The 21,276-nt window shown below is 50.5% G+C and overlaps 1 protein-coding gene across 4 annotated transcripts; it reads right to left on the reverse strand.

Annotated features, from left to right (window-relative positions):
- Positions 1-278: 278 nt before the first annotated feature.
- MRPL23 (mitochondrial ribosomal protein L23) lies at positions 279-20,152 on the reverse strand. Of its 4 annotated transcripts, none has more exons than XM_075928191.2 (5): positions 20,002-20,152; positions 13,723-13,947; positions 11,417-11,499; positions 9,061-9,134; positions 279-605 (listed from the first exon to the last, which is right to left on the reverse strand). In XM_075928191.2, exons 3-5 carry the CDS (start codon positions 11,496-11,498, stop codon positions 441-443), a joined length of 321 nt encoding a protein of 106 aa, XP_075784306.1. In that variant the 5' UTR covers position 11,499; positions 13,723-13,947; positions 20,002-20,152; the 3' UTR covers positions 279-440. The 4 variants fall into 4 exon arrangements, with proteins under 4 accessions (XP_075784306.1, XP_075784303.1, XP_075784304.1 ...); XM_075928188.2 differs by having other exon boundaries at positions 13,825-13,947; positions 20,002-20,151; XM_075928189.2 differs by lacking the exon at positions 20,002-20,152 and having other exon boundaries at positions 13,608-13,757.
- Positions 20,153-21,276: the final 1,124 nt, after the last annotated feature.

Raw genomic sequence — 21,276 nt, forward strand, 5'->3', positions numbered from 1 at the left:
CATACAGAGTGCAGTGAGATGGCAACAGTGACCAGGAATGGGGCATACAGCTGCCGCCATGACAACCTCAGACAGGAAAAGTCATCAGAGACAAGCTGACCCGAAGGAGGTTGGGTTTTCTTCTGATTTTACCCAAACCTGACACTTATAACTTGGTTCCTTTGGTTCAGGTCGAGTTGCAGGGCTGTAAAGTGGGAGGAGGTGGGTGACACACTCGCCCAGCCAAAGAGAATACCAGGGAGCTTGTGTTTAAGAGTCTTTAAAAGAAAGATACACAATTTGTTCCTTTTACTTTTATTTCTCTTTTGTGCCATTTTGCTGTAGTTATGCAAAAAGAGACTGCTTGAAAATAAACCCTGTGTCATAGGGAGAGAAAGATGCAGGTTCTGCTGATCGGATTCCTTCAGAGAGGCCTAAAGAATGGCAGCTCCCCTGTTCCATTAAAGTCCAAACCAGTCAGTAACTCCTCCTCGTCTGGGGTCAGCTGTTTGCCTCTGTCTCTCATTCTCCATAAACTGCTTTTGGATTTCTTCCATAGAGCCAGGTTCTGTGGTTTCTTTTTTCTCTGGAAATAGGTTTGGGAACTGAAAGGTTTGTCCCTGACCCTAAAGAGAGAGAACAAATGATCAGATATATATTTTAGCTTCTGTCTGAAGTGATTTATATGCTTACAGCTATATATGAAAACCATTTAGAAGCTTTGGCTAGTAGAGAATGCTGCTTCCCATCTTCCAAGCAGGACCGGGCGTGCGCGCACACACCCACCCACCCACCGGCTCATACTCTCCACTGGTTTCTTAATAACTTCTGTGTGCAAATCTAGGTGTTGGCAACTAAATTTAAGGCATGAATGCTCAGGAAACAACTATCTGAGATCCATCTCTTATACTGTACCACAGCATATCAATTAGAGATGTTTGTATTAGCTCCTAAGATAAGATCAAGGCCACTGGCAGGGAGTGGTTCTGTCAGAGTCCTAACTTCAATGAACCTTTTTTTTTCTTTTAGCACTTAAATCATCTGTGCTTATGGATGATTAATTTATAATATAAATGTTATACTACATCTAGCTATCATGGCAAGAAATGCTACAGTTCAGTTTCAGCAATATTCACTATCAAGGGTCATACATGAGTACAGGACAGTGGATGGCAGGGATTTGTTACCAGCTGGAACAAAGAATCGAATATAAAACAACAGTTCAGTGGGGAAAAAAACAGTAATATATCAATGTTCATGAGATAAAGTGATTAAACCTACATCAATCATTCTGCATAACAGACTAGCTGTTGTAATATATCACTGTCATAAGATCAATATTTCCTGCCTAGATGGAAAATAAACATCACTTGGCCTCTAGCTTTTATCTAGCAGCAGGAAACCATTATTCTGTGACAACGTTCCATCCTATTGACATTATCTCTATTTCTGAGTATTGTTTGTACCAATCACAATCTCTTTAAATCAACAATGCAAGTCCCATCCATTCAATTAAGTATGAAACACTGCATAATTAAACACACACAATAATATGGCAGAGAGAGAGAGGTTATAAAAATAATATTGGGGCTGTTTTAACACTAACAAATATATGCATTTTTCAGGGTTTCAATATGCATTTATTGCCACAGTACAAACTGAAATTGTTTTTGCACACTAGAATGCAGATGTAAAAAATGACTGAAGACCCATCTACACTATAAGCTTAACTACCTCAGAGATCCAGTTACAAGAGAGCTCCAGATGGGGGCTTAATCACATTCCATACAAAGGCTGACATAAGAACACGGCTCAACTCTGCTTCCAGAAACTGCTGCATTCCTGTCTACACTTCATTTGAGAACTGAAAATGTAATGTAACTGGGTCTAAGGAGAATAGGAACTGTGTCACTTGAAACAGCAGCCCTATTTTTTTAATTCAGCTTTATACACTACATGGCAATTTACAGGTGAGAGGCAATCTAAACCCCAAATGTAGACTAGGATGCTACAACTTGCTCCAGTTGAGCTTGTCCATGCTTGAACCTATAAGTTCAACTAATGTAGTAAGGCTCCCAGGCTGTTTCTTAACATCTGCTTCTTGGGATTCCTAAGAGGCTATCTATACTACAAAGCAAATAAGGGAACTGGGTACAGCACAGCTATCCTAGGACAATTAAAGCAGAGCTCCATTTCATGTAGAAATGGGCTTTATCAGCTAATGCTGAAATCATGAAGTTTTGAAGTTCCTTTGCTGTAAGTTCCTCCTTTAAAGTACAGTACCATGAAAATAGCTACACCATTCCCTATACACAGACTTGCTGCGAGCTCCCTTATAGTCGGATGCTGATCCTCTATACAATGCACAGTATTAATATGCTTTAACAAAATCAAGGGACAATCATGTTGTAAAGAAATCCCTGACACAGAACTACCTGTAGCCCTAAAACTTCATTATTTAAAAACAATTCAGGCCAACATTTAGGCAGGACCCAAGCACACGTTTTACTGGTAACAAGGTAGAAAAGAGTGATCTCCTGATTTACCACCGTCATTCGGATACATTTCCAATAACAATATGCTTCCGTTATTGGAAAATGAAGAAAAATAGTCCCTGCAGTGTACTAGTGACATCCCATTGTGATTCACTAAGCACTACAAAAAGAAAATATAGAGTTATGCACAAAGGCTACAGTGGAAACAGATAACCCTTTCATCTATTTATCAACGTGCTCAGAGTTCCCATTCCAAGGCTGGTGAAAGTAAAATATTGAGCAGATTAAGTCAATCTGTATCTGAAGCTTTTTAATAAATAAATATCAGAGTAGACAAGTTGGCTCTTTTCAGCTCTTGTTTTGTAAAGAAATTCTGATTTTGGCTGGCAGCCAGACACAATTTCAAACAGCCAAGACATTACACTCTGAGAACTGAAGGTTTATAAATCCTAACAAATACTATGCTGTAATACTGCACTGTAAGACACTGGAGTGATGAAAGCTGAATGAAAAATAGCTATTGTGCATGCTTGGTAGCTAGTTTTCAAAATCAAGTATCTGGGCTTTTTCAAAACTTAAAATATAGCAGGAGATATCAGTCTATGCAAAAGGAAGAATGTACATTCAGCTATATTTAAATTCAGTATACCTAAGGGAATAAGCTTTATTCTTTAAAAATGACAAACTTGTATATTTTAATTACAAAGTAAACAACTGACAGCCATATGATAAATAGATTAATAGGGAAAATCATGACCCATCTAAAGTCAAAAGCTAAATCACCATTGCCCTCAGTAGGGCCACAACTTCACCACTATGTTCTCACACGATGGAATGAATGTTGATTGATACAATATGCAACTGAAAGGTATATTTCTGGCGTTCCATTCCTAGTGCTCACAATGGTTTGCTGTGTGACGTTCTCTAAGTGACTGAACCACACTGGCAGCCCCAAATTGCTCATTTTGTATACAAGATGATGACCAATTCACAAAGGACCTGTGAGGTTTAATATTTAAAAGCATTTTGAGATCACTCAATGAAGGGCACTTTAGAAATATATTGTATTGTTGCTGGGATAGTAAACTTTGCTGGTGCTAAAAAAATCTATATATTGAAAGGATACGGGGTCTTCCCACAGATATTTGTTTTCTACAAATTATACATTTATATGCAAGAGAGGTGCATGGTCCATCGTTTACTTTTTAAAAGGAAGCTGTTAACTCCCCAAATCTAATCCTTCTGCTTCAAACAGCGAGCAGTCCTGTGACACCCTAGAAACTAACAAATATATTATATTGAGTTATCCTGCGTAAAACCCACTTCAACGGATACAGTTTACCTTGATATAAAATTCACTTACATAATGGCTATTAAAAGGATTAATTCAGGAAATGTTGTTACAACCTTTGGAGATAAACATGCTCTATTTTTAGTTTAAATCTCTTCTGGTTACGAAGATCGTTTTTCAGGATGGAAATAAAGGTTGTCCTCAGAGAGAATCATCACACCAAGAGGTACAAATTGCCTCTATTCAACTTAATGGTCTGTTAAGTGATCATATTTAGATCTTTAAAGTTAAGTATTAACATTGTTAACCTTTTCACCACTGCGCATCATACCAGAAATACCCAGTTAACAGGCTTGTCCAGCACAAGCTAGTTATAATGTGCTCTAACCTTCCATTTATTTCACACATTTTGGAATGAAAGGGAAGCACAGGAACTGTTCTGCAGAAATAATGCAACAAATGTTGAGTTTGCAAACAGCTGAAAGCTTTTTTTGATTATTTGGATAATTAAGATACTTGCTACTGTCCTTCAGAATTAGGCTAGAGTGATGTTTATAATGTCAGCATCTAAAATATGCTGCATTTCTACAGTGAGGGACTTGGGCCAGCACCAAAGACATCTAAGTTTTATAACCTAATATATTTGAACGTCTCTCCTTGTGAATTATAATAATAATATCTGATATTAAAATAAAGAATGGAACCAAGCAGAACAGAAGAATTTACTTTAAAATCCTTTCTGTAACACAGTAGCATATGGGGAATCTTACTTTTCCCAATATGCTTTAGATTCAGTGAGAAACCCTACAAACTGCTGTCAACTTTGGAGAGGGGCATTTTTAAAGTGGCATGTGAACTGCTTAAAATATGCTTAAAAGGCACTGTACCCAAGGCATATGAAGGAATATTTACAAAAAAAAAAAAATCCCACTGGAGCCATCCCTTGTACAACAGAACAGGTACTAGCCCAATGTAGACAACACTGTTCTTCTTTGTACTACCATTTCCATTAGACTTTCTCTAAGCAAGTTATTCCAGCCCCTTGTCTACACTTCTACTCCACCTGCTTAGCTGAAGTAGTGATAATGCTGGTTATATTTTGAGTTTCCCCAATATTGACATGGGCCATAAAAACCTCTCGCCGACTTTTTATGGAATCTATACCTCCATCAGAGCAAGCATTTGCCAGTTCATTTTTCATCAGAAAGAAAAGCTAAACCACATTTGAAGCAGCTTCTTTTCAAAGATAAATAACATGGCTTTTATGAAAAATGAAATAGCTTAAAAAGCAACAGAATTCTATACAAAGGACTATGAATCTATAACATGAAGTTTGTTCCTTCCCCCAACCTCCCAGGTGGTGGTAAGAGAAGGAACAAGGATCTAGAGCAGGGTTTCCTAACCTATGGGTCGCCATTACATTTCAAAAGGGTCACCCACCAATTGTCTCCCCAGGTGGCTCTCCCCCACCCCACCCCACCTCCCTCCATTTTTGAATTGCCTTAGGTCACCAAGTCTTCTTGAATTGTCAAAATGGGTCCCCATCTGGAAAAGGTTGGGAACTGCTGATCTAAAGTGACTTGAGATATTTTTTACCACAGCTTTGACAATTTAAGGTAATTTTTAATGGCAATTTAAGGTCATTTTTAATAACACCTGAACTGACAAGTTTGGCAATTTAGAACCTGAGGAAAAAGAAAACCATTCCAAATCCTCAAGAAAGAGAATGTAAGTGAGACTGTATATTGTATAGGATTCTCAATAACATACTGTTCATCTTCAAAACACTTTAAATGCATTAATATGTGAAGGTGCTGTGAAGCTGATATTCTCCAAAGTAGATCACCATGACTAGTCTCTTTAAAAAGAACCTGATTTCATTCAGGTAAACCAGAGACTTGCTAGCAAAATAATTCACACTAGGAAGAGTAATACTTCCATCTAGTGGTTACTAGAAAGGCCAACACAAAACATTCCTGACCTCTTCAATTTCTTACACTCTTACACCATTTTAACTTGAAACTGGACTAGAGAAAACACAGCTGGTAAAAATGACAGAAAAGCGAAAAACACTAACTAGTTTGACCTTAGTTGGAGTCATCACAGATGCAGCATGATTCTAATCAAAAAGGGATTTTGAAGTGCTTAGCACAGGTTTTTCTACACTAGTAGAGTTCTATTTTAACCATGGGGCCTAATGAAGGCAAAACCAAACATTTCAGACTTGATAGTGGGGGCATGAACTATAGACCACTGCTGTAAAATCAACACTAACATAGAACTGGCAGCACAGCCAGAGGAAGAAGGTTTGCAGAAATTTTGGTGGTGCCCAGAATGCTCAGAGCCTACACCCTTCCCCGAGGGAGTTTGAGTGTAGGAGAAGGTCTAGAGTGCCGGCTCTGGCCATGGCAGGAGTGCAGGGCTGGTGAGGATGCAGGCTCTGGAAAGGAGTTTGGAGTGGGGGGGGGGGAAGGAAGGGTGCAGCGCTTACATGGAGCATCCCACTCTCTCAGCGGTTCTTGGGCCGAGGGGGTCTTTGCATGCTGCTGCCCACAGGGGCGCTCAGCGTGGAGGCAGAGTGCATGTGAACGTGCACGCACACACACACACACACACTTGTTGAGGCCTAGGATCAAAGCCCAGGCTGGAACCCCACTGCCGAGAGCCAAAGCCCAAGGATAGCAGAACAGAAAAGCAGGGCTCAGGTTATAGGTCCTCTTCTTGGGGATGAAGATCTGGGGCATGCCAGCAGTTGCACACAGTGTGAGTGGGCCCGAAGCTGCTCTAACCCCCTGAGCTGCCAGTACAGTTGCCAGGCTGCCTCTGTATTGAGCTGGACAGCCCGGGATTTTTGCCTCCCGGCTGGGGAAAAAAAATCAGAAAGTACCAGAAATTTTAGGTGTCCAGTATTTTCTGATTTTTTTTACCGGACAGGAGGTGAAAATAACCGACTGTCCCGTTCAATACTGGACACCTGGCAACCCTAGCTGTCAGTGGTGGGTTTGGGGACCCCCTTAGCATTTTAAGTAATCTCAGGAGTGGCAGGTGGGGCCAGAGGAAAAACTGGAGGCACAGATGTGGCAGGCGGAGCTAGGGGAGAAACCTGGTCCCAAACTTTAAAGAAGCAGGGCCCCCTAGCCAGGAATACTCCTGAGCCCAAGCACCATGGGCCGGTGTAACTCACTGACTCTGAGCTGAATGAGAAACAGATCAGGACTGGTCATTTAAAAAAAAAAAAACACAAATAGGAGAAATAAATAGCAAAGACATGAAATAAAAAATAGTGGGCCAGGAGTAGAGCACACACAAAGGTGGGGTTAAAAGAGAAAGAGAAGGAAGGAACCTAGAAACCTAGAGGTGAGGGAACGCAGAGCACACTTGATATCCTCGCTCAAGGTTTACTGAATTACTTTGCCGAGTCTTATGTTATTACTTTACTTATAGTTCAATAGCAGGTAGGACAGAGGAGGACAAACTATAGCCTCAGGCCACATCCAGCTGTGTGGACCCTTCAGTCTAGCTCCTGAGCTCCTGCCACAGAATAGGATCAGGACAGCCTTGCCAAGAAGAACCAGTCCAACTTCAGGGTTGCACAGCTACAGATCTGGCCAGGCTGCTGCAGTAGGGCTGCCAATCCTGGTACTTTGGGTGGCACAGGCAGAAGGGGGGTGGGGAAATGAATAGGGGTGGGGATCCCATAGGGGACAGTAAAGGGGAAAGGAGCTGGATGGGGCCAGGGCCAGACCACTCTGGCTTTTGTGTCAAAGCCTGCCCCATCCTTTCCTACCCGGCCCTCCATACAATTTCTGTACCCAATGTGGGCCTCAGGCTAAAAAGTTTTCCCACCCCTGGTCTAACAGCACTAACCATGCATCAGGACTCCACTGTGCTAGGTACTGTATAAATGAGGAGCAAATAAAACATCCCTGCCCCAAAGTATTAAAGCTGTCTCAAATTGTGGAATAAAAAAGTATGGCATTGCTGAACACTGCCCCTCACAGATGTGCTGTATGTGATTGTTCCAGGTACAAATACTTGGCCTGAAGTAAGCACACACAATACTGCTCTGAATCTGCAATCTATTCCACAATGCTGGAGAATTTTGTTTCTAAATATAGTATAGACAACTTCCAAAGATCTATGCCTGTTTACAATCTGTTTGATGCTTCCTGAAAGCAGAGAATGTGGCCGTGGAAAGTGGCTGTAAAGTCTCTATTTGGAGACTACATTGGCTAGAAAAGGGAGCATGGCCAGGAAATACAAGGACACTATGCACTGCTGAATCCCCTTCATCAGCAAGGATCCCTTTGATCCTTAACTGCTGTCCAGTGTTTCCTGTAAGCAGTGCGCTTGTGCAGCTACTCAGGAAAAATTCAAATACCGCCCAGCTGATCAGAAAAGCACCCATGGCTAAGTTTTGTGTATCTACAGGTGGTGCACACTTGCACATCTCAGTGCACATAAAAAAAAACTATTCCACCCACGGACGGAAAAGAGTAGAGGGAACATTGTTGACTACCTTATCTAAAGGCAAATCTATATATATCTCCGATTATGTCTCCACTGAAAATAATAGGTGTGGTTTTACATCAAATTAAATCCTAATGAAGATAAGGACCTGGAGTTTCTACCTCCATGTAAACTAGCAGGGATCAACCCTATAAAAACTAATGGTTTGGAGTTTTTTTTAACTAAATTCTTTTCATTCAGACACCCTTACTATGAGGCCTTAGGAGGTGGCAAAATACACCATGGCTACGTCTACATTGGCCCCTTCTCCGGAAGAGGCATGTTAATTTCCAACTTCAGAATAGGAAAATCCGCGGGGGATTTAAATAAACATGGCCGCCGCTTTTTTTCCGGCTTGGGGAAAAGCCGGAAAAAAGCATCTAGACTGGCGCGATCCTCCGGAATAAAGCCCTTTTCCGGAGGATCTCTTATTCCTACTTCGAAGTAGGAATAAGAGATCCTCCGGAAAAGGGCTTTATTCCGGAGGATCGCGCCAGTCTAGACGCTTTTTTCCGGCTTTTCCCCAAGCCGGGAAAAAAGCGGCGGCCATGTTTATTTAAATCCCGCGGGGGATATTTAAATCCCCCGCGCATATCCCTATTCTGAAGTTGGAAATTAACATGCCTCTTCCGGAGAAGGGGCCAATGTAGACGTAGCCTATTAGTACAGGGAACGCTGATGTTGCAGAAATGTATAGTACAATGGACAAGTCACTGAGCATTATTTCTAATGATGCTGATTAACAGACCCTATCCTCACTTCAAACACACATACATGCATACTCACCAGCTGCACATATGCAACCTTGTAATCTGGGATCTTCACTTTCTGGTTCTTGTGGTTCCTTTTGTTGTTTGCACCTGTTCAAGTGAAGAGAAACTCATTTTTACTTTCCCAGAGTCACAAGTTCCTCCACCTGAAAAGCTTGATTTGAGTTTTGATTCTTTTGTGGGGAAGAATACTGAATTTATACTATTGCCATAGAATCTGAGCACCTCACAATGATTAAAACATATTTATCTTTTGATAGGTACCACTGTCCTGCTTTTACAGATTGGGAACCAAGGCACTTACTGAAGGTCTCACAAGAAGCTTGTAGTGGAGCAAGAAACTGAACCCAGGTTTCCCAAGTCCTAGTCTAGTGCCCTACCTACTAGGTCATGGATCCTCTTTCAACACCTTTGGGGAACCAGGAACTCCCAAGGAAGAAAATATTCATGTATTAAGTGACTACAAAGAACAGGGTCCCTTCCCTATAGAATTCCCCATCTAAATTATGCAGTCTGTAGAGGTAGTGCACAAGTACAATTCGCTGTTTCTGCTTTTAAAGAAATTACAAATAAAGTTTAGCTATCTTTAATTTTCTAAAAAATAGTGGCTGTGCTTCATTATAGCTCCCCAACTAATGACATTTTCCCACTCCCTACTCTTCTATCTTTCACTTCCTCCCAGCACACACACACACTACCACCATCTCTCCCAGACAGGGAGGTGAGGTGGGGAGATTACCAGGTTAGGGATGAATAGTTTTAGAAGCGGCTCGGAAGTAAATGTACATAAAACTAGTATAAAGTTATTTATAAAATAAAAAATTAAAAATAATACATTTGCTCTTCCTTTTATTTACTCTCTACTTTTCTCCCGGTATACATACAGATACCTACATTTATTTTAAGGAATTTTAGAAATATTTCTTCATGTTTTCTCTAGGAATTATTAACTTCTCTCCTTTCTCAGATGTGTCCTACAATCTTGGGGGTTTTTTTACCATTTTTTTAAATGTCCTCCCTAATGCTGGATTTTGCATACTGAACCAACCAGTTGTTCCTCTCTAGATGTGGGATGCAGATTAAGAAAAATTTCCCACAACACAACACAATTTTACTCATCAGTCAGAATGAGTTACATTTCAGATACTTACTGCATGACTATTAAGCCAATTATCATTTAAAAATCCCGCCCTTACTCTGCAATACTCTTCCAATGCATTCCATCTATGACTACAAAAGCTCCAGGGAGGGTAGCATCAGATGTAAGAATATTTATGCACCTTTTCAGCCTTAGCTATTTATTAACATTATAAGAAATATAAGGAAGGAAGGTTGTTTAACTAATTTTATATAAGAACTACAAGATTTATCTGAAATTGCTCAGGTACTTCAGTGTGGAGTGTGTGAGGGTGCAGGAGTCAGGGCAGGGACTTGGGGGATGTGCTTAGGGCAGGGGATGGGGATAAGGATGCAGGAGTCAGAGCAGGCGGGTGGGTGGTGAGAGAGGGCTTACGACAGGGGGATAAAAGTTAGGGCAAAGAATGGGAGGCTCCGGGCAAAAGATGGGAGGAGGCTCAGGGTGGATACAGGATTCAGATCAGGGAGGCTCAGGACAAGTCCTTAGGGTATGGGGGTGAGAGGTTGGCAGCTCCCTGTGGAAGGAGAAGCCCTGGGACTGCCCAGCCCTTCAACTGGTGGGCAGCTAGCTCCTCGGGGGGGGGGGTGTTAAGCGGGCATGGAGAAGATGATCATTCCAACACAGTGATGGGATCTATGGGGTGGTAGGAGGAAGAGAGATTTCACCATCTCTCACTCTCAAAATACCTTATTGGGGAATCAACACTTGGGCTACGTCTACACTGGCCCCTTTTCCGGAAGGGGCATGTAAATTTCAGCAGTCGTCGTAGGGAAATCCGCGGGGGATTTAAATATCCCCCGCGGCATTTAAATAAAAATGTCCACCGCTTTTTTCCGGCTTTTAAAAAAGCCGGAAAAGAGCGTCTAGACTGGCCCCGATCCTCCGGAAAAAGTGCCCTTTTCCGGAGGCTCTTATTCCTACTTTGAAGTAAGAATAAGAGCCTCCGGAAAAGGGCACTTTTTCCGGAGGATCGGGGCCAGTCTAGACGCTCTTTTCCGGCTTTTCTACAAGCCGGAAAAAAGCGGCAGACATCTTTATTTAAATCCCGCGGGGGATATTTAAATCCCCCGCGGATTTCCCTATTACGAAGTTTAAAATTAGCATGCCCCTTTCGGAAAAGGGGCCAGTGTAGACGTAGCCTTGGGGATTAACACAGTTGTAGGCTGAATGGAGCTTTGTTGAAAACAAACGCCTTTTTAAAAATCCCAAAAAGAATATTAGCCTCAGTGCTCACCATACTGTATTCTGGTCCTCACTGCCGACACTGGAACATTGTATATTTTTTCTAGATAATTCTTAACATCCAGTCTAGTCATCCTGTGCAAAAAGGAAATATTTTGGAAAAGGGAGGAAAAGTGTAAATGTTTAAATTCAAAACAGAAAAAAATATTTTTAGGATTCTCAATGGTTTAGAGCAAATATACCCACAAGTCAATTTTCAAGACAGTTTTACTGTCACAAATATAAAAGCACAGTTTGCAATGGTGTTATAAATAATCATATACTGCAGCAATAACTATTTAATCTTCTGCAGTCTGAATAGTCATAAACTCAAACACTGGTTGTATTCAAACAGGGTAGATGGGCTCACTCTCTCTATTCCAGTGGACAATACTTTCGTTTTCTTTGTAGACATCTCTAATCTCTATAGCAGGGCTACTCAACACGTGGCCTGCACGCAGCCCACAGCCCATTTGTTTGCTTCCGGTGGTGCAGTTTGGGTTTACGTGGGGCTCAACATGAAACCCTCGGTGGGATCCTTTGAAGATGGCCTCCACTGGGAACATGCTCCGCAACGGTGAGACATCTCCCAGGCAGAAGTGAGCATTGAAAGACACAAGCAGACGGGCTGGGTGGAACAGACGGGTACAGGATGTCAACATTTCTAGTCCCCAGGGAGGAGGTGCCGTGAGCACCGGGGCATTGTGGGAAAATCTGGCTGCTTAACCTTGTGGACAGAGCCTGAGAAGTTCTGACTGGTTCACACTGGTCATGTTTGGTTCAGTGCTACTAAAGGCTTAATCTTTGTATTTATGCCCATCAGTGTGAAAGAAGCTATTTGCATATATTTGCATGTAAATGCAACCACCCTTAAGTTGCAGCCCTTAGCATGTGCTGTATCATTGTGGTCCCCGGGGCTTCCTAAGTTGAGTAGCCCTGATCTATAGGATCCTCTACAAACTTGCAGACTTTGCTGTGTCCAGTTAGACTGGTGAATAAAAGAGTGATTTCAAACAAATAAATCAATAGTAAAGTGGGGACTAGAACCCACTGAACAAGATGCTATGATCTTGTCTCATCCAATGGGACTTAGGGATGTTAGAGTGTAACCAATTAATCATTTAATCAATAAGCTGATACTTATCAGTTAATGGAGTTGGTTACACTCAGCTGGCTCCTGCGGAGGTGGCTTGCTGCAGCAGGGCAGCAAAGTCTCCTCCCCTGGAATCCAGCAGGCAAGAGCTGTTGGCTCCACTCCCGGGGAGAAAGCTTCGCTGCAGCCAACTTTTAACATCCCTAAAGTTTTTTCCCTTATTATTTAGACTGCTATCCCTGAAGGCATTTAACATAGGCCTTGGCTTCATTGCTGCAGGCTGTTGACCTTAGTTATACAACTTCAGCTACATGAATAACGTAGCTGAAGTCGATATACTTAAGTCTGCTTACTAGGGATGTCAACATGTAGTCAACTATATGATTAACTAATAAGCCTAGGCTGATCAGTTAATTTTGTAAACTACATGCATTCCCCTCTGCCCTGCTGCCTCTGGATACAGAAGCGGGGGGGGGTGGGGGGGGGGGAAGGGGCAGGAACCGGTGCTATCAGAGGCAGCAGCATAGGGAGTGGGGGAGATTGACATGACATAACCTGTCTGCGAAAGGCCCAAGCTCCCTACGGACAGAGGCTGCTACCAGACCATCCTCTGTATGCAGTGGGCCTAGGCTCACCACAGACAGAGACTACTCCATGGGAGCAGCCTCTGTCTGCAGGGAGCTCAAACCCCCCATGGAGAGGGGCTGCTGCTGTACCAGCCTCTGTCTACGGCCAACACAGGCCACTGTGGACAGAGACTGCTTCGAAGCAGCCTCCATCCTTCCCCACCCCACAACAGCCTCTGTCCACAGGGAGTTCATATCTCCACGGACAGGAGCTGCTGCCACCCCTGTATTAGATGCCACAGGGCAGCAGGTAGCTTGTCTGTGAAGGAAGCTGTTTTTTAAACTGGCACACCTCGCAAACTGGTTCCTACGTGGTAGATCAGCACAGGATGGCAGGAGGCTCCCCAGGAGTAGGGCCAGAACACATTGGCTGCCGGCTTTACTCCCGGGGACTATCAAATTGTCATGTAACCAATAACAATTTATGCAGTCACAAAACTATTCATTTGTCTGATATCTAACAGCCCTAGTGCTTACCACAGTACCTTCGCAGAAGTCAGTCAACAGCAGATGCTCTCCCGTAGACTCCAACTACTATTCTCATTTTGGTGTTATGCTGGAGTCGACAGGAGAGTGCTCAATTTATTGTGTTATACAAACCCTACTGGATTTATTGCTGCCTGCGGATCCAGCGAGTAGCGAAGACATGCTCTGAGAAGCAGATGAACCCCATTTGTCTATTGTTCCTCTGCTCGCACTTACTCCATGGAGATACGGAATTGTACAGTGTCTTCTGGCTGCGGCACACCAGGCCTCACCAGTGTCATGAAGAAGTTAGGCCGGAAAATCCTCAGTTGGGGGTTTCCTAGCTGATACAGGGGGTACCTAAAGGGGATGGAAGAAGTTACTCATAAAACACTAGTGCATTATAAAATCTTGGTTTTCTTTTACTCCCCAAATGAAATCACATACTGTACACCTCGCAAAGAACACCAACCTCAGACACAAAAATATGATCTTTTAAGTTGGTTTATTCCTTTGCCAGATACACGTTTTTGCACTTTAAAAAAAACACACAGCATGTACAAAGACTAAACCATGTTCTTGGCAACCCTAATTCAGCCCCATGTGGTATTTTTCTAGGGAGCAAAAGAGGACCGGATACCTGGCTTGAAATGAGGGTCAGGATTCAACGGGTGGCTACATTCAAAGCCGCAGGCAAACAGCGTTTGAGAGATGTCTTTTCAACAGGGCAAGGGACCTGACAGCCCAAGCAAGGCGGCTGGAAGTAGCGATGTTGGAGCGACACTGATTAAACGGTTACCCAATACGCACTGACGGGTCGGTTAACCTTACCGTTAACTCCCAGGCAGTGCCGGGAGCCCGCGGGTCCAGCCCGCGGGGCGTTCAACCAGGTCACCCACTGAACTCATAATAGGTCGCACGGTCAGGGCGGTTGGGGTTTGGGGTCGCACGGTCAGGGCGGTTGGGGTTTGGGGTCGCACGGTCAGGGCCGTTCGGTTTGGGGTCGCACGGTCAGGGCCGTTCGGTTTGGGTCGCACGGTCAGAGCCGTTCGGTTTGGGGTCGCACGGTCAGGGCCGTTCGGTTTGGGTCGCACGGTCAGGGCGGTTCGGGTTTGGGGTCGCACGGTCAGGGCGGTTCGGGTTTGGGTCGCACGGTCAGGGCCGTTCGGGTTCGGGGTCGCACGGTCAGGGCCGTTCGGGTTCGGGGTCGCACGGTCAGGGCCGTTCGGGTTCGGGGTCGCACGGTCAGGGCCGTTCGGGTTCGGGTCGCACGGTCAGGGCCGTTCGGGTTCGGGTCGCACGGTCAGGGCCGTTCGGGTTCGGGTCGCACGGTCAGGGCGGTTCGGGTTCGCACGGTCAGGGCGGTTCGGGTTCGGGGTCGCACGGTCAGGGCGGTTCGGGTTCGGGTCGCACGGTCAGGGCGGTTCGGGTCGCACGGTCAGGGCGGTTCGGGTTCGGGTCGCACGGTCAGGGCGGTTCGGGTTCGGGTCGCACGGTCAGGGCGGTTCGGGTTTGGGGTCGCACGGTCAGGGCGGTTCGGGTTTGGGGTCGCACGGTCAGGGCCGTTCGGGTTCGGGGTCGCACGGTCAGGGCCGTTCGGGTTCGGGGTCGCACGGTCAGGGCCGTTCGGGTTCGGGGTCGCACGGTCAGGGCCGTTCGGGTTCGGGGTCGCACGGTCAGGGCCGTTCGGGTTCGGGTCGCACGGTCAGGGCCGTTCGGGTTCGGGTCGCACGGTCAGGGCCGTTCGGGTTCGGGTCGCACGGTCAGGGCGGTTCGGGTTCGCACGGTCAGGGCGGTTCGGGTTCGGGGTCGCACGGTCAGGGCGGTTCGGGTTCGGGGTCGCACGGTCAGGGCCGTTCGGGTTCGGGTCGCACGGTCAGGGCCGTTCGGGTTCGGGTCGCACGGTCAGGGCCGTTCGGGTTCGGGTCGCACGGTCAGGGCGGTTCGGGTTCGCACGGTCAGGGCGGTTCGGGTTCGGGGTCGCACGGTCAGGGCGGTTCGGGTTCGGGTCGCACGGTCAGGGCGGTTCGGGTCGCACGGTCAGGGCGGTTCGGGTTCGGGTCGCACGGTCAGGGCGGTTCGGGTTCGGGTCGCACGGTCAGGGCGGTTCGGGTTTGGGGTCGCACGGTCAGGGCGGTTCGGGTTCGGGGTCGCACGGTCAGGGCCGTTCGGGTTCGGGGTCGCACGGTCAGGGCCGTTCGGGTTCGGGGTCGCACGGTCAGGGCCGTTCGGGTTCGGGGTCGCACGGTCAGGGCCGTTCGGGTTCGCACGGTCAGGGCGGTTCGGGTTCGGGGTCGCACGGTCAGGGCGGTTCGGGTTCGGGGTCTCACGGTCAGGGCGGTTCGGGTTCGGGTCGCACGGTCAGGGCGGTTCGGGTTCGGGTCGCACGGTCAGGGCGGTTCGGGTTTGGGGTCGCACGGTCAGGGCGGTTCGGGTTTGGGGTCGCACGGTCAGGGCGGTTCGGGTTTGGGGTCGCACGGTCAGGGCGGTTCGGGTTTGGGGTCGCACGGTCAGGGCGGTTCGGGTTTGGGGTCGCACGGTCAGGGCGGTTCGGGTTTGGGGTCGCACGGTCAGGGCGGTTCGGTTTGGGGTCGCACGGTCAGGGCGGTTCGGGTTCGGGTCGCACGGTCAGGGCGGTTGGGGTTTGGGGTCGCCCGGTCAGGGCGGTTGGGGTTTGGGGTCGCACGGTCAGGGCGGTTGGGGTTTGGGTCGCACGGTCAGGGCGGTTCGGGTTTGGGGTCGCCCGGTCAGGGCGGTTGGGGTTTGGGGTCGCACGGTCAGGGCGGTTGGGGTTTGGGGTCGCACGGTCAGGGCGGTTCGGTTTGGGGTCGCACGGTCAGGGCGGTTCGGTTTGGGGTCGCCCGGTCAGGGCGGTTCGGGTTTGGGGTCGCCCGGTCAGGGCGGTTCTGGTTTGGGGTCGCCCGGTCAGGGCGGTTGGGGTGTGGGTCGCACGGTCAGGGCGGTTCGGGTTTGGGGTCGCCCGGTCAGGGCGGTTGGGGTTTGGGGTCGCACGGTCAGGGCGGTTCTGGTTCGGGGTCGCACGGTCAGGGCCGTTCGGGTTCGGGGTCGCACGGTCAGGGCCGTTCGGGTTGGGGTCGCACGGTCAGGGCGGTTCGGGTCGCACGGTCAGGGCGGTTCGGGTTCGCACGGTCAGGGCGGTTCGGGTTCGGGGTCGCACGGTCAGGGCGGTTCGGGTTCGGGTCGCACGGTCAGGGCGGTTCGGGTTCGGGTCGCACGGTCAGGGCGGTTCGGGTTTGGGGTCGCACGGTCAGGGCGGTTCGGGTTTGGGGTCGCACGGTCAGGGCGGTTCGGGTTTGGGGTCGCACGGTCAGGGCGGTTCGGGTTCGGGTCGCACGGTCAGGGCGGTTCGGGTTTGGGGTCGCACGGTCAGGGCGGTTCGGGTTTGGGGTCGCACGGTCAGGGCGGTTCGGGTTCGGGTCGCACGGTCAGGGCGGTTCGGGTTCGGGTCGCACGGTCAGGGCGGTTCGGGTTTGGGGTCGCACGGTCAGGGCGGTTCGGGTTTGGGGTCGCACGGTCAGGGCGGTTCGGGTTCGGGTCGCACGGTCAGGGCGGTTGGGGTTTGGGGTCGCCCGGTCAGGGCGGTTGGGGTTTGGGGTCGCACGGTCAGGGCGGTTGGGGTTTGGGTCGCACGGTCAGGGCGGTTGGGGTTTGGGGTCGCCCGGTCAGGGCGGTTGGGGTTTGGGGTCGCCCGGTCAGGGCGGTTCGGTTTGGGGTCGCCCGGTCAGGGCGGTTCGGTTTGGGGTCGCCCGGTCAGGGCGGTTCGGGTTTGGGGTCGCCCGGTCAGGGCGGTTCTGGTTTGGGGTCGCCCGGTCAGGGCGGTTCGGGTTCGGGTCGCACGGTCAGGGCGGTTCGGGTTCGGGTCGCACGGTCAGGGCGGTTCGGGTCGCACGGTCAGGGCGGTTCGGGTTCGGGTCGCACGGTCAGGGCGGTTCGGGTTTGGGGTCGCACGGTCAGGGCGGTTCGGGTTTGGGGTCGCACGGTCAGGGCGGTTCGGGTTTGGGGTCGCACGGTCAGGGCGGTTCGGGTTTGGGGTCGCACGGTCAGGGCGGTTCGGGTTTGGGGTCGCACGGTCAGGGCGGTTCGGGTTTGGGGTCGCACGGTCAGGGCGGTTCGGGTTCGGGTCGCACGGTCAGGGCGGTTCGGGTTCGGGTCGCACGGTCAGGGCGGTTCGGGTTCGGGTCGCACGGTCAGGGCGGTTCGGGTTTGGGGTCGCACGGTCAGGGCGGTTCGGGTTTGGGGTCGCCCGGTCAGGGCGGTTCTGGTTTGGGGTCGCCCGGTCAGGGCGGTTCGGGTTTGGGGTCGCCCGGTCAGGGCGGTTCGGGTTCGGGTCGCACGGTCAGGGCGGTTCGGGTCGCACGGTCAGGGCGGTTCGGGTTCGGGTCGCACGGTCAGGGCGGTTCGGGTTTGGGGTCGCACGGTCAGGGCGGTTCGGGTTTGGGGTCGCACGGTCAGGGCGGTTCGGGTTTGGGTCGCACGGTCAGGGCCGTTCGGGTTTGGGTCGCACGGTCAGGGCGGTTCGGGTTTGGGGTCGCACGGTCAGGGCGGTTCGGGTTTGGGGTCGCACGGTCAGGGCGGTTCGGGTTTGGGGTCGCACGGTCAGGGCGGTTCGGGTTCGGGTCGCACGGTCAGGGCGGTTCGGGTTCGGGTCGCACGGTCAGGGCGGTTCGGGTTCGGGTCGCACGGTCAGGGCGGTTCGGGTTTGGGGTCGCACGGTCAGGGCGGTTCGGGTTTGGGGTCGCCCGGTCAGGGCGGTTCGGGTTTGGGGTCGCCCGGTCAGGGCGGTTGGGGTTTGGGGTCGCCCGGTCAGGGCGGTTGGGGTTTGGGGTCGCCCGGTCAGGGCGGTTGGGGTTTGGGGTCGCCCGGTCAGGGCGGTTCGGGTTTGGGGTCGCCCGGTCAGGGCGGTTCGGGTTTGGGGTCGCACGGTCAGGGCGGTTCGGGTTTGGGTCGCACGGTCAGGGCGGTTCGGGTTTGGGTCGCACGGTCAGGGCGGTTCGGTTTGGGTCGCACGGTCAGGGCGGTTCGGTTTGGGGTCGCACGGTCAGGGCGGTTCGGTTTGGGGTCGCACGGTCAGGGCGGTTCGGGTTGGGGTCGCACGGTCAGGGCGGTTCGGGTTTGGGGTCGCCCGGTCAGGGCGGTTCGGGTTTGGGGTCGCACGGTCAGGGCGGTTCGGGTTTGGGGTCGCACGGTCAGGGCGGTTCGGGTTTGGGGTCGCACGGTCAGGGCGGTTCGGGTTTGGGGTCGCACGGTCAGGGCGGTTCGGGTCGCACGGTCAGGGCGGTTCGGGTTTGGGGTCGCACGGTCAGGGCGGTTCGGGTTTGGGGTCGCACGGTCAGGGCGGTTCGGGTTTGGGGTCGCACGGTCAGGGCGGTTCGGGTTCGGGTCGCACGGTCAGGGCGGTTCGGTTTGGGGTCGCACGGTCAGGGCGGTTCGGGTTTGGGTCGCACGGTCAGGGCGGTTCGGGTTTGGGGTCGCACGGTCAGGGCGGTTCGGTTTGGGTCGCACGGTCAGGGCGGTTCGGTTTGGGTCGCACGGTCAGGGCGGTTCGGTTTGGGGTCGCACGGTCAGGGCGGTTCGGGTTTGGGGTCGCACGGTCAGGGCGGTTCGGGTTTGGGGTCGCACGGTCAGGGCGGTTCGGTTTGGGGTCGCACGGTCAGGGCGGTTCGGTTTGGGGTCGCACGGTCAGGGCGGTTCGGGTTCGCACGGTCAGGGCGGTTCGGGTTTGGGGTCGCACGGTCAGGGCGGTTCGGGTTTGGGGTCGCACGGTCAGGGCCGTTCGGTTTGGGTCGCACGGTCAGGGCCGTTCGGTTTGGGGTCGCACGGTCAGGGCCGTTCGGTTTGGGTCGCACGGTCAGGGCGGTTGGGGTTTGGGGTCGCACGGTCAGGGCGGTTGGGGTTTGGGGTCGCACGGTCAGGGCGGTTGGGGTTTGGGGTGTCTCGTTGAGGGTTTTTTGGAATGTTTACCTACAGAAAGGGCCGCAGTCGGCGGGCAGGAAAGTGGGGGGGGGGGGGGCTGTTAGTGGGGGCAGCAGCCTGAGGGAAGAAGGGGAAACACGGGGGCGGGTAAAGGGAGCAAGCGGCGGGCAGGGAGGGAGGGCAGCGAAGTCCCACAGGGAGAACGGGGCTGCCGCTGCGCTCCCTGCGAGGGGCCCGAGCCCAGCCTACCCCCGGGGAGCCGCTACCGCCCGGGCGTGGGGGGGGAGGTCACAGGGCTGCACGAACCGCACCCCGGCCCAAGGCGAGAGCCAGAGCACGCGCCCTGGAGCAGCGCAGACCTGGAACAAGGGGGAGGGACCAGCCGCGCGAGCGCAGCCAGGCAACCAGCTGGCGCGTGCGGGTCAGTGGGGCAGGGGAATGTGCGGAGGAGAAAGGGGGTGGGGGGTGCTGGGTACTCACCGAACCTTCCAACTGGCCATGGTACCCGTCGCGCGCACCCTTCCCCGTCCGGGCCCCTGCGGCGCGCGGGACGCTGGGCCCGGGAGAGTCTCTCCGCCCAGCTCGCTGCTGGCGGCGGCAGAGCTATCGCCCCCTGCAGCCGTGGAGGACGCACTGCAATCAACCCGAGGGCCCCGGTCGGGGAAAGGGGCGCATGGCCCAAGCCAGCCGCAGGCGGGGGCATGCCCATGGGTAGCTGGCCCCAGCCGCCTGGGGCTCTTCAAATCCCTGCCCCTGACTGGCATTCTCCCGCCTTCCAAAAAGAGCAGTCAGCCCCCATCGTGCCCTCAAATCCCCTCGCCACCTGGTTGCTGGGGCTTACTCCCGCCTGCAGGAGCCTGGGTCTCTGCCCCGCAGCCACCAGGGCCAGGCGCCTGCTTTTAACTGAAGTAGGGGCTAGGACCCCTGATCCAGGAACTGGGGCCTGAGGAGAAACACTGACTGTCACAAATGTCACCGTACATCTGGGAGGCTTGGCAATGCAGGTGTATATTGGGGAACCAAGACAAAAAGCATTTGAGATCCCTGGGCATCTTAAGGGAAGAGTCAGTCACTATCAATGAAAAGTCAAAACCTTCCCTATGGCCCAGCTATACAGGCATTTGTATGCAGCCATGATAGTCTGAGGCAATGTGGCAAAATGGCCTTGTTTTATTTCTTGCACAAAGAATCATCAGTCACATCTTGTCCTATTAAATATAATTGTTCTGTTGCAACCTGCTGTATCCACCTATGTTTTCCAAGGTAGCAGAGTTCCAGGCCTCCAGCATCCTGGAAGGTAAATGCAATAGCTGTGATATTTATTCAGATTGTATTAATGTTTCAATCTAGATTAAAAATAATTATAGTTGTCTTGGATAGGAGCGGTATTATGTGAGCTAAAAACTGGATCAGAACTTTAAACAAAAGGTAAGTGATTAACGTACTGAGTAGATGAAGGTTCTATCTAATCATGGTAAAAATCTCAAAGGGGGTAGTCCTGTTAGTCTGTAAATTTAGAAATGACAAACAGTCCTGTGGCACCTTAGAGACTAACAAATATATCTTAGCATGAGCTTTCGTGGGTAAAACACACAACATCTGATAAATTGGAGTAGAAATTACAGAATCCAGAGTATATATAACCACAAAAGCAGTTACCTGTCAATTGCAGAACCAGTGTTAATTATGCTGATTGGGTCAGGCTGGATGTGTCCCATTCATAGCCTTCGATGTGTAAATGTGACTATCAAAGGT

Source organism: Pelodiscus sinensis, chromosome 5 (assembly GCF_052426305.1).
Source record: "Pelodiscus sinensis isolate ZL-2025 chromosome 5, ASM5242630v1, whole genome shotgun sequence".
Taxonomy (NCBI): domain Eukaryota; kingdom Metazoa; phylum Chordata; order Testudines; family Trionychidae; genus Pelodiscus; species Pelodiscus sinensis.

Bases quoted from the DNA above. Each gene is read 5' to 3' on its own strand.
- MRPL23 (XM_075928188.2), bottom strand. From the start codon at position 20,021: ATGGCCAGTTGGAAGGTTCG. The intron at 11,500-13,824 runs GTAAGTGCGAGC...CTTTTTGCACAG, and splicing joins CAATTCCGTATCTCCATGGA to GATGACTAGACTGGATGTTA. The intron at 606-9,060 runs GTGAGTATGCAT...CTCTCTCTTTAG, and splicing joins AGGTTGCATATGTGCAGCTG to GGTCAGGGACAAACCTTTCA.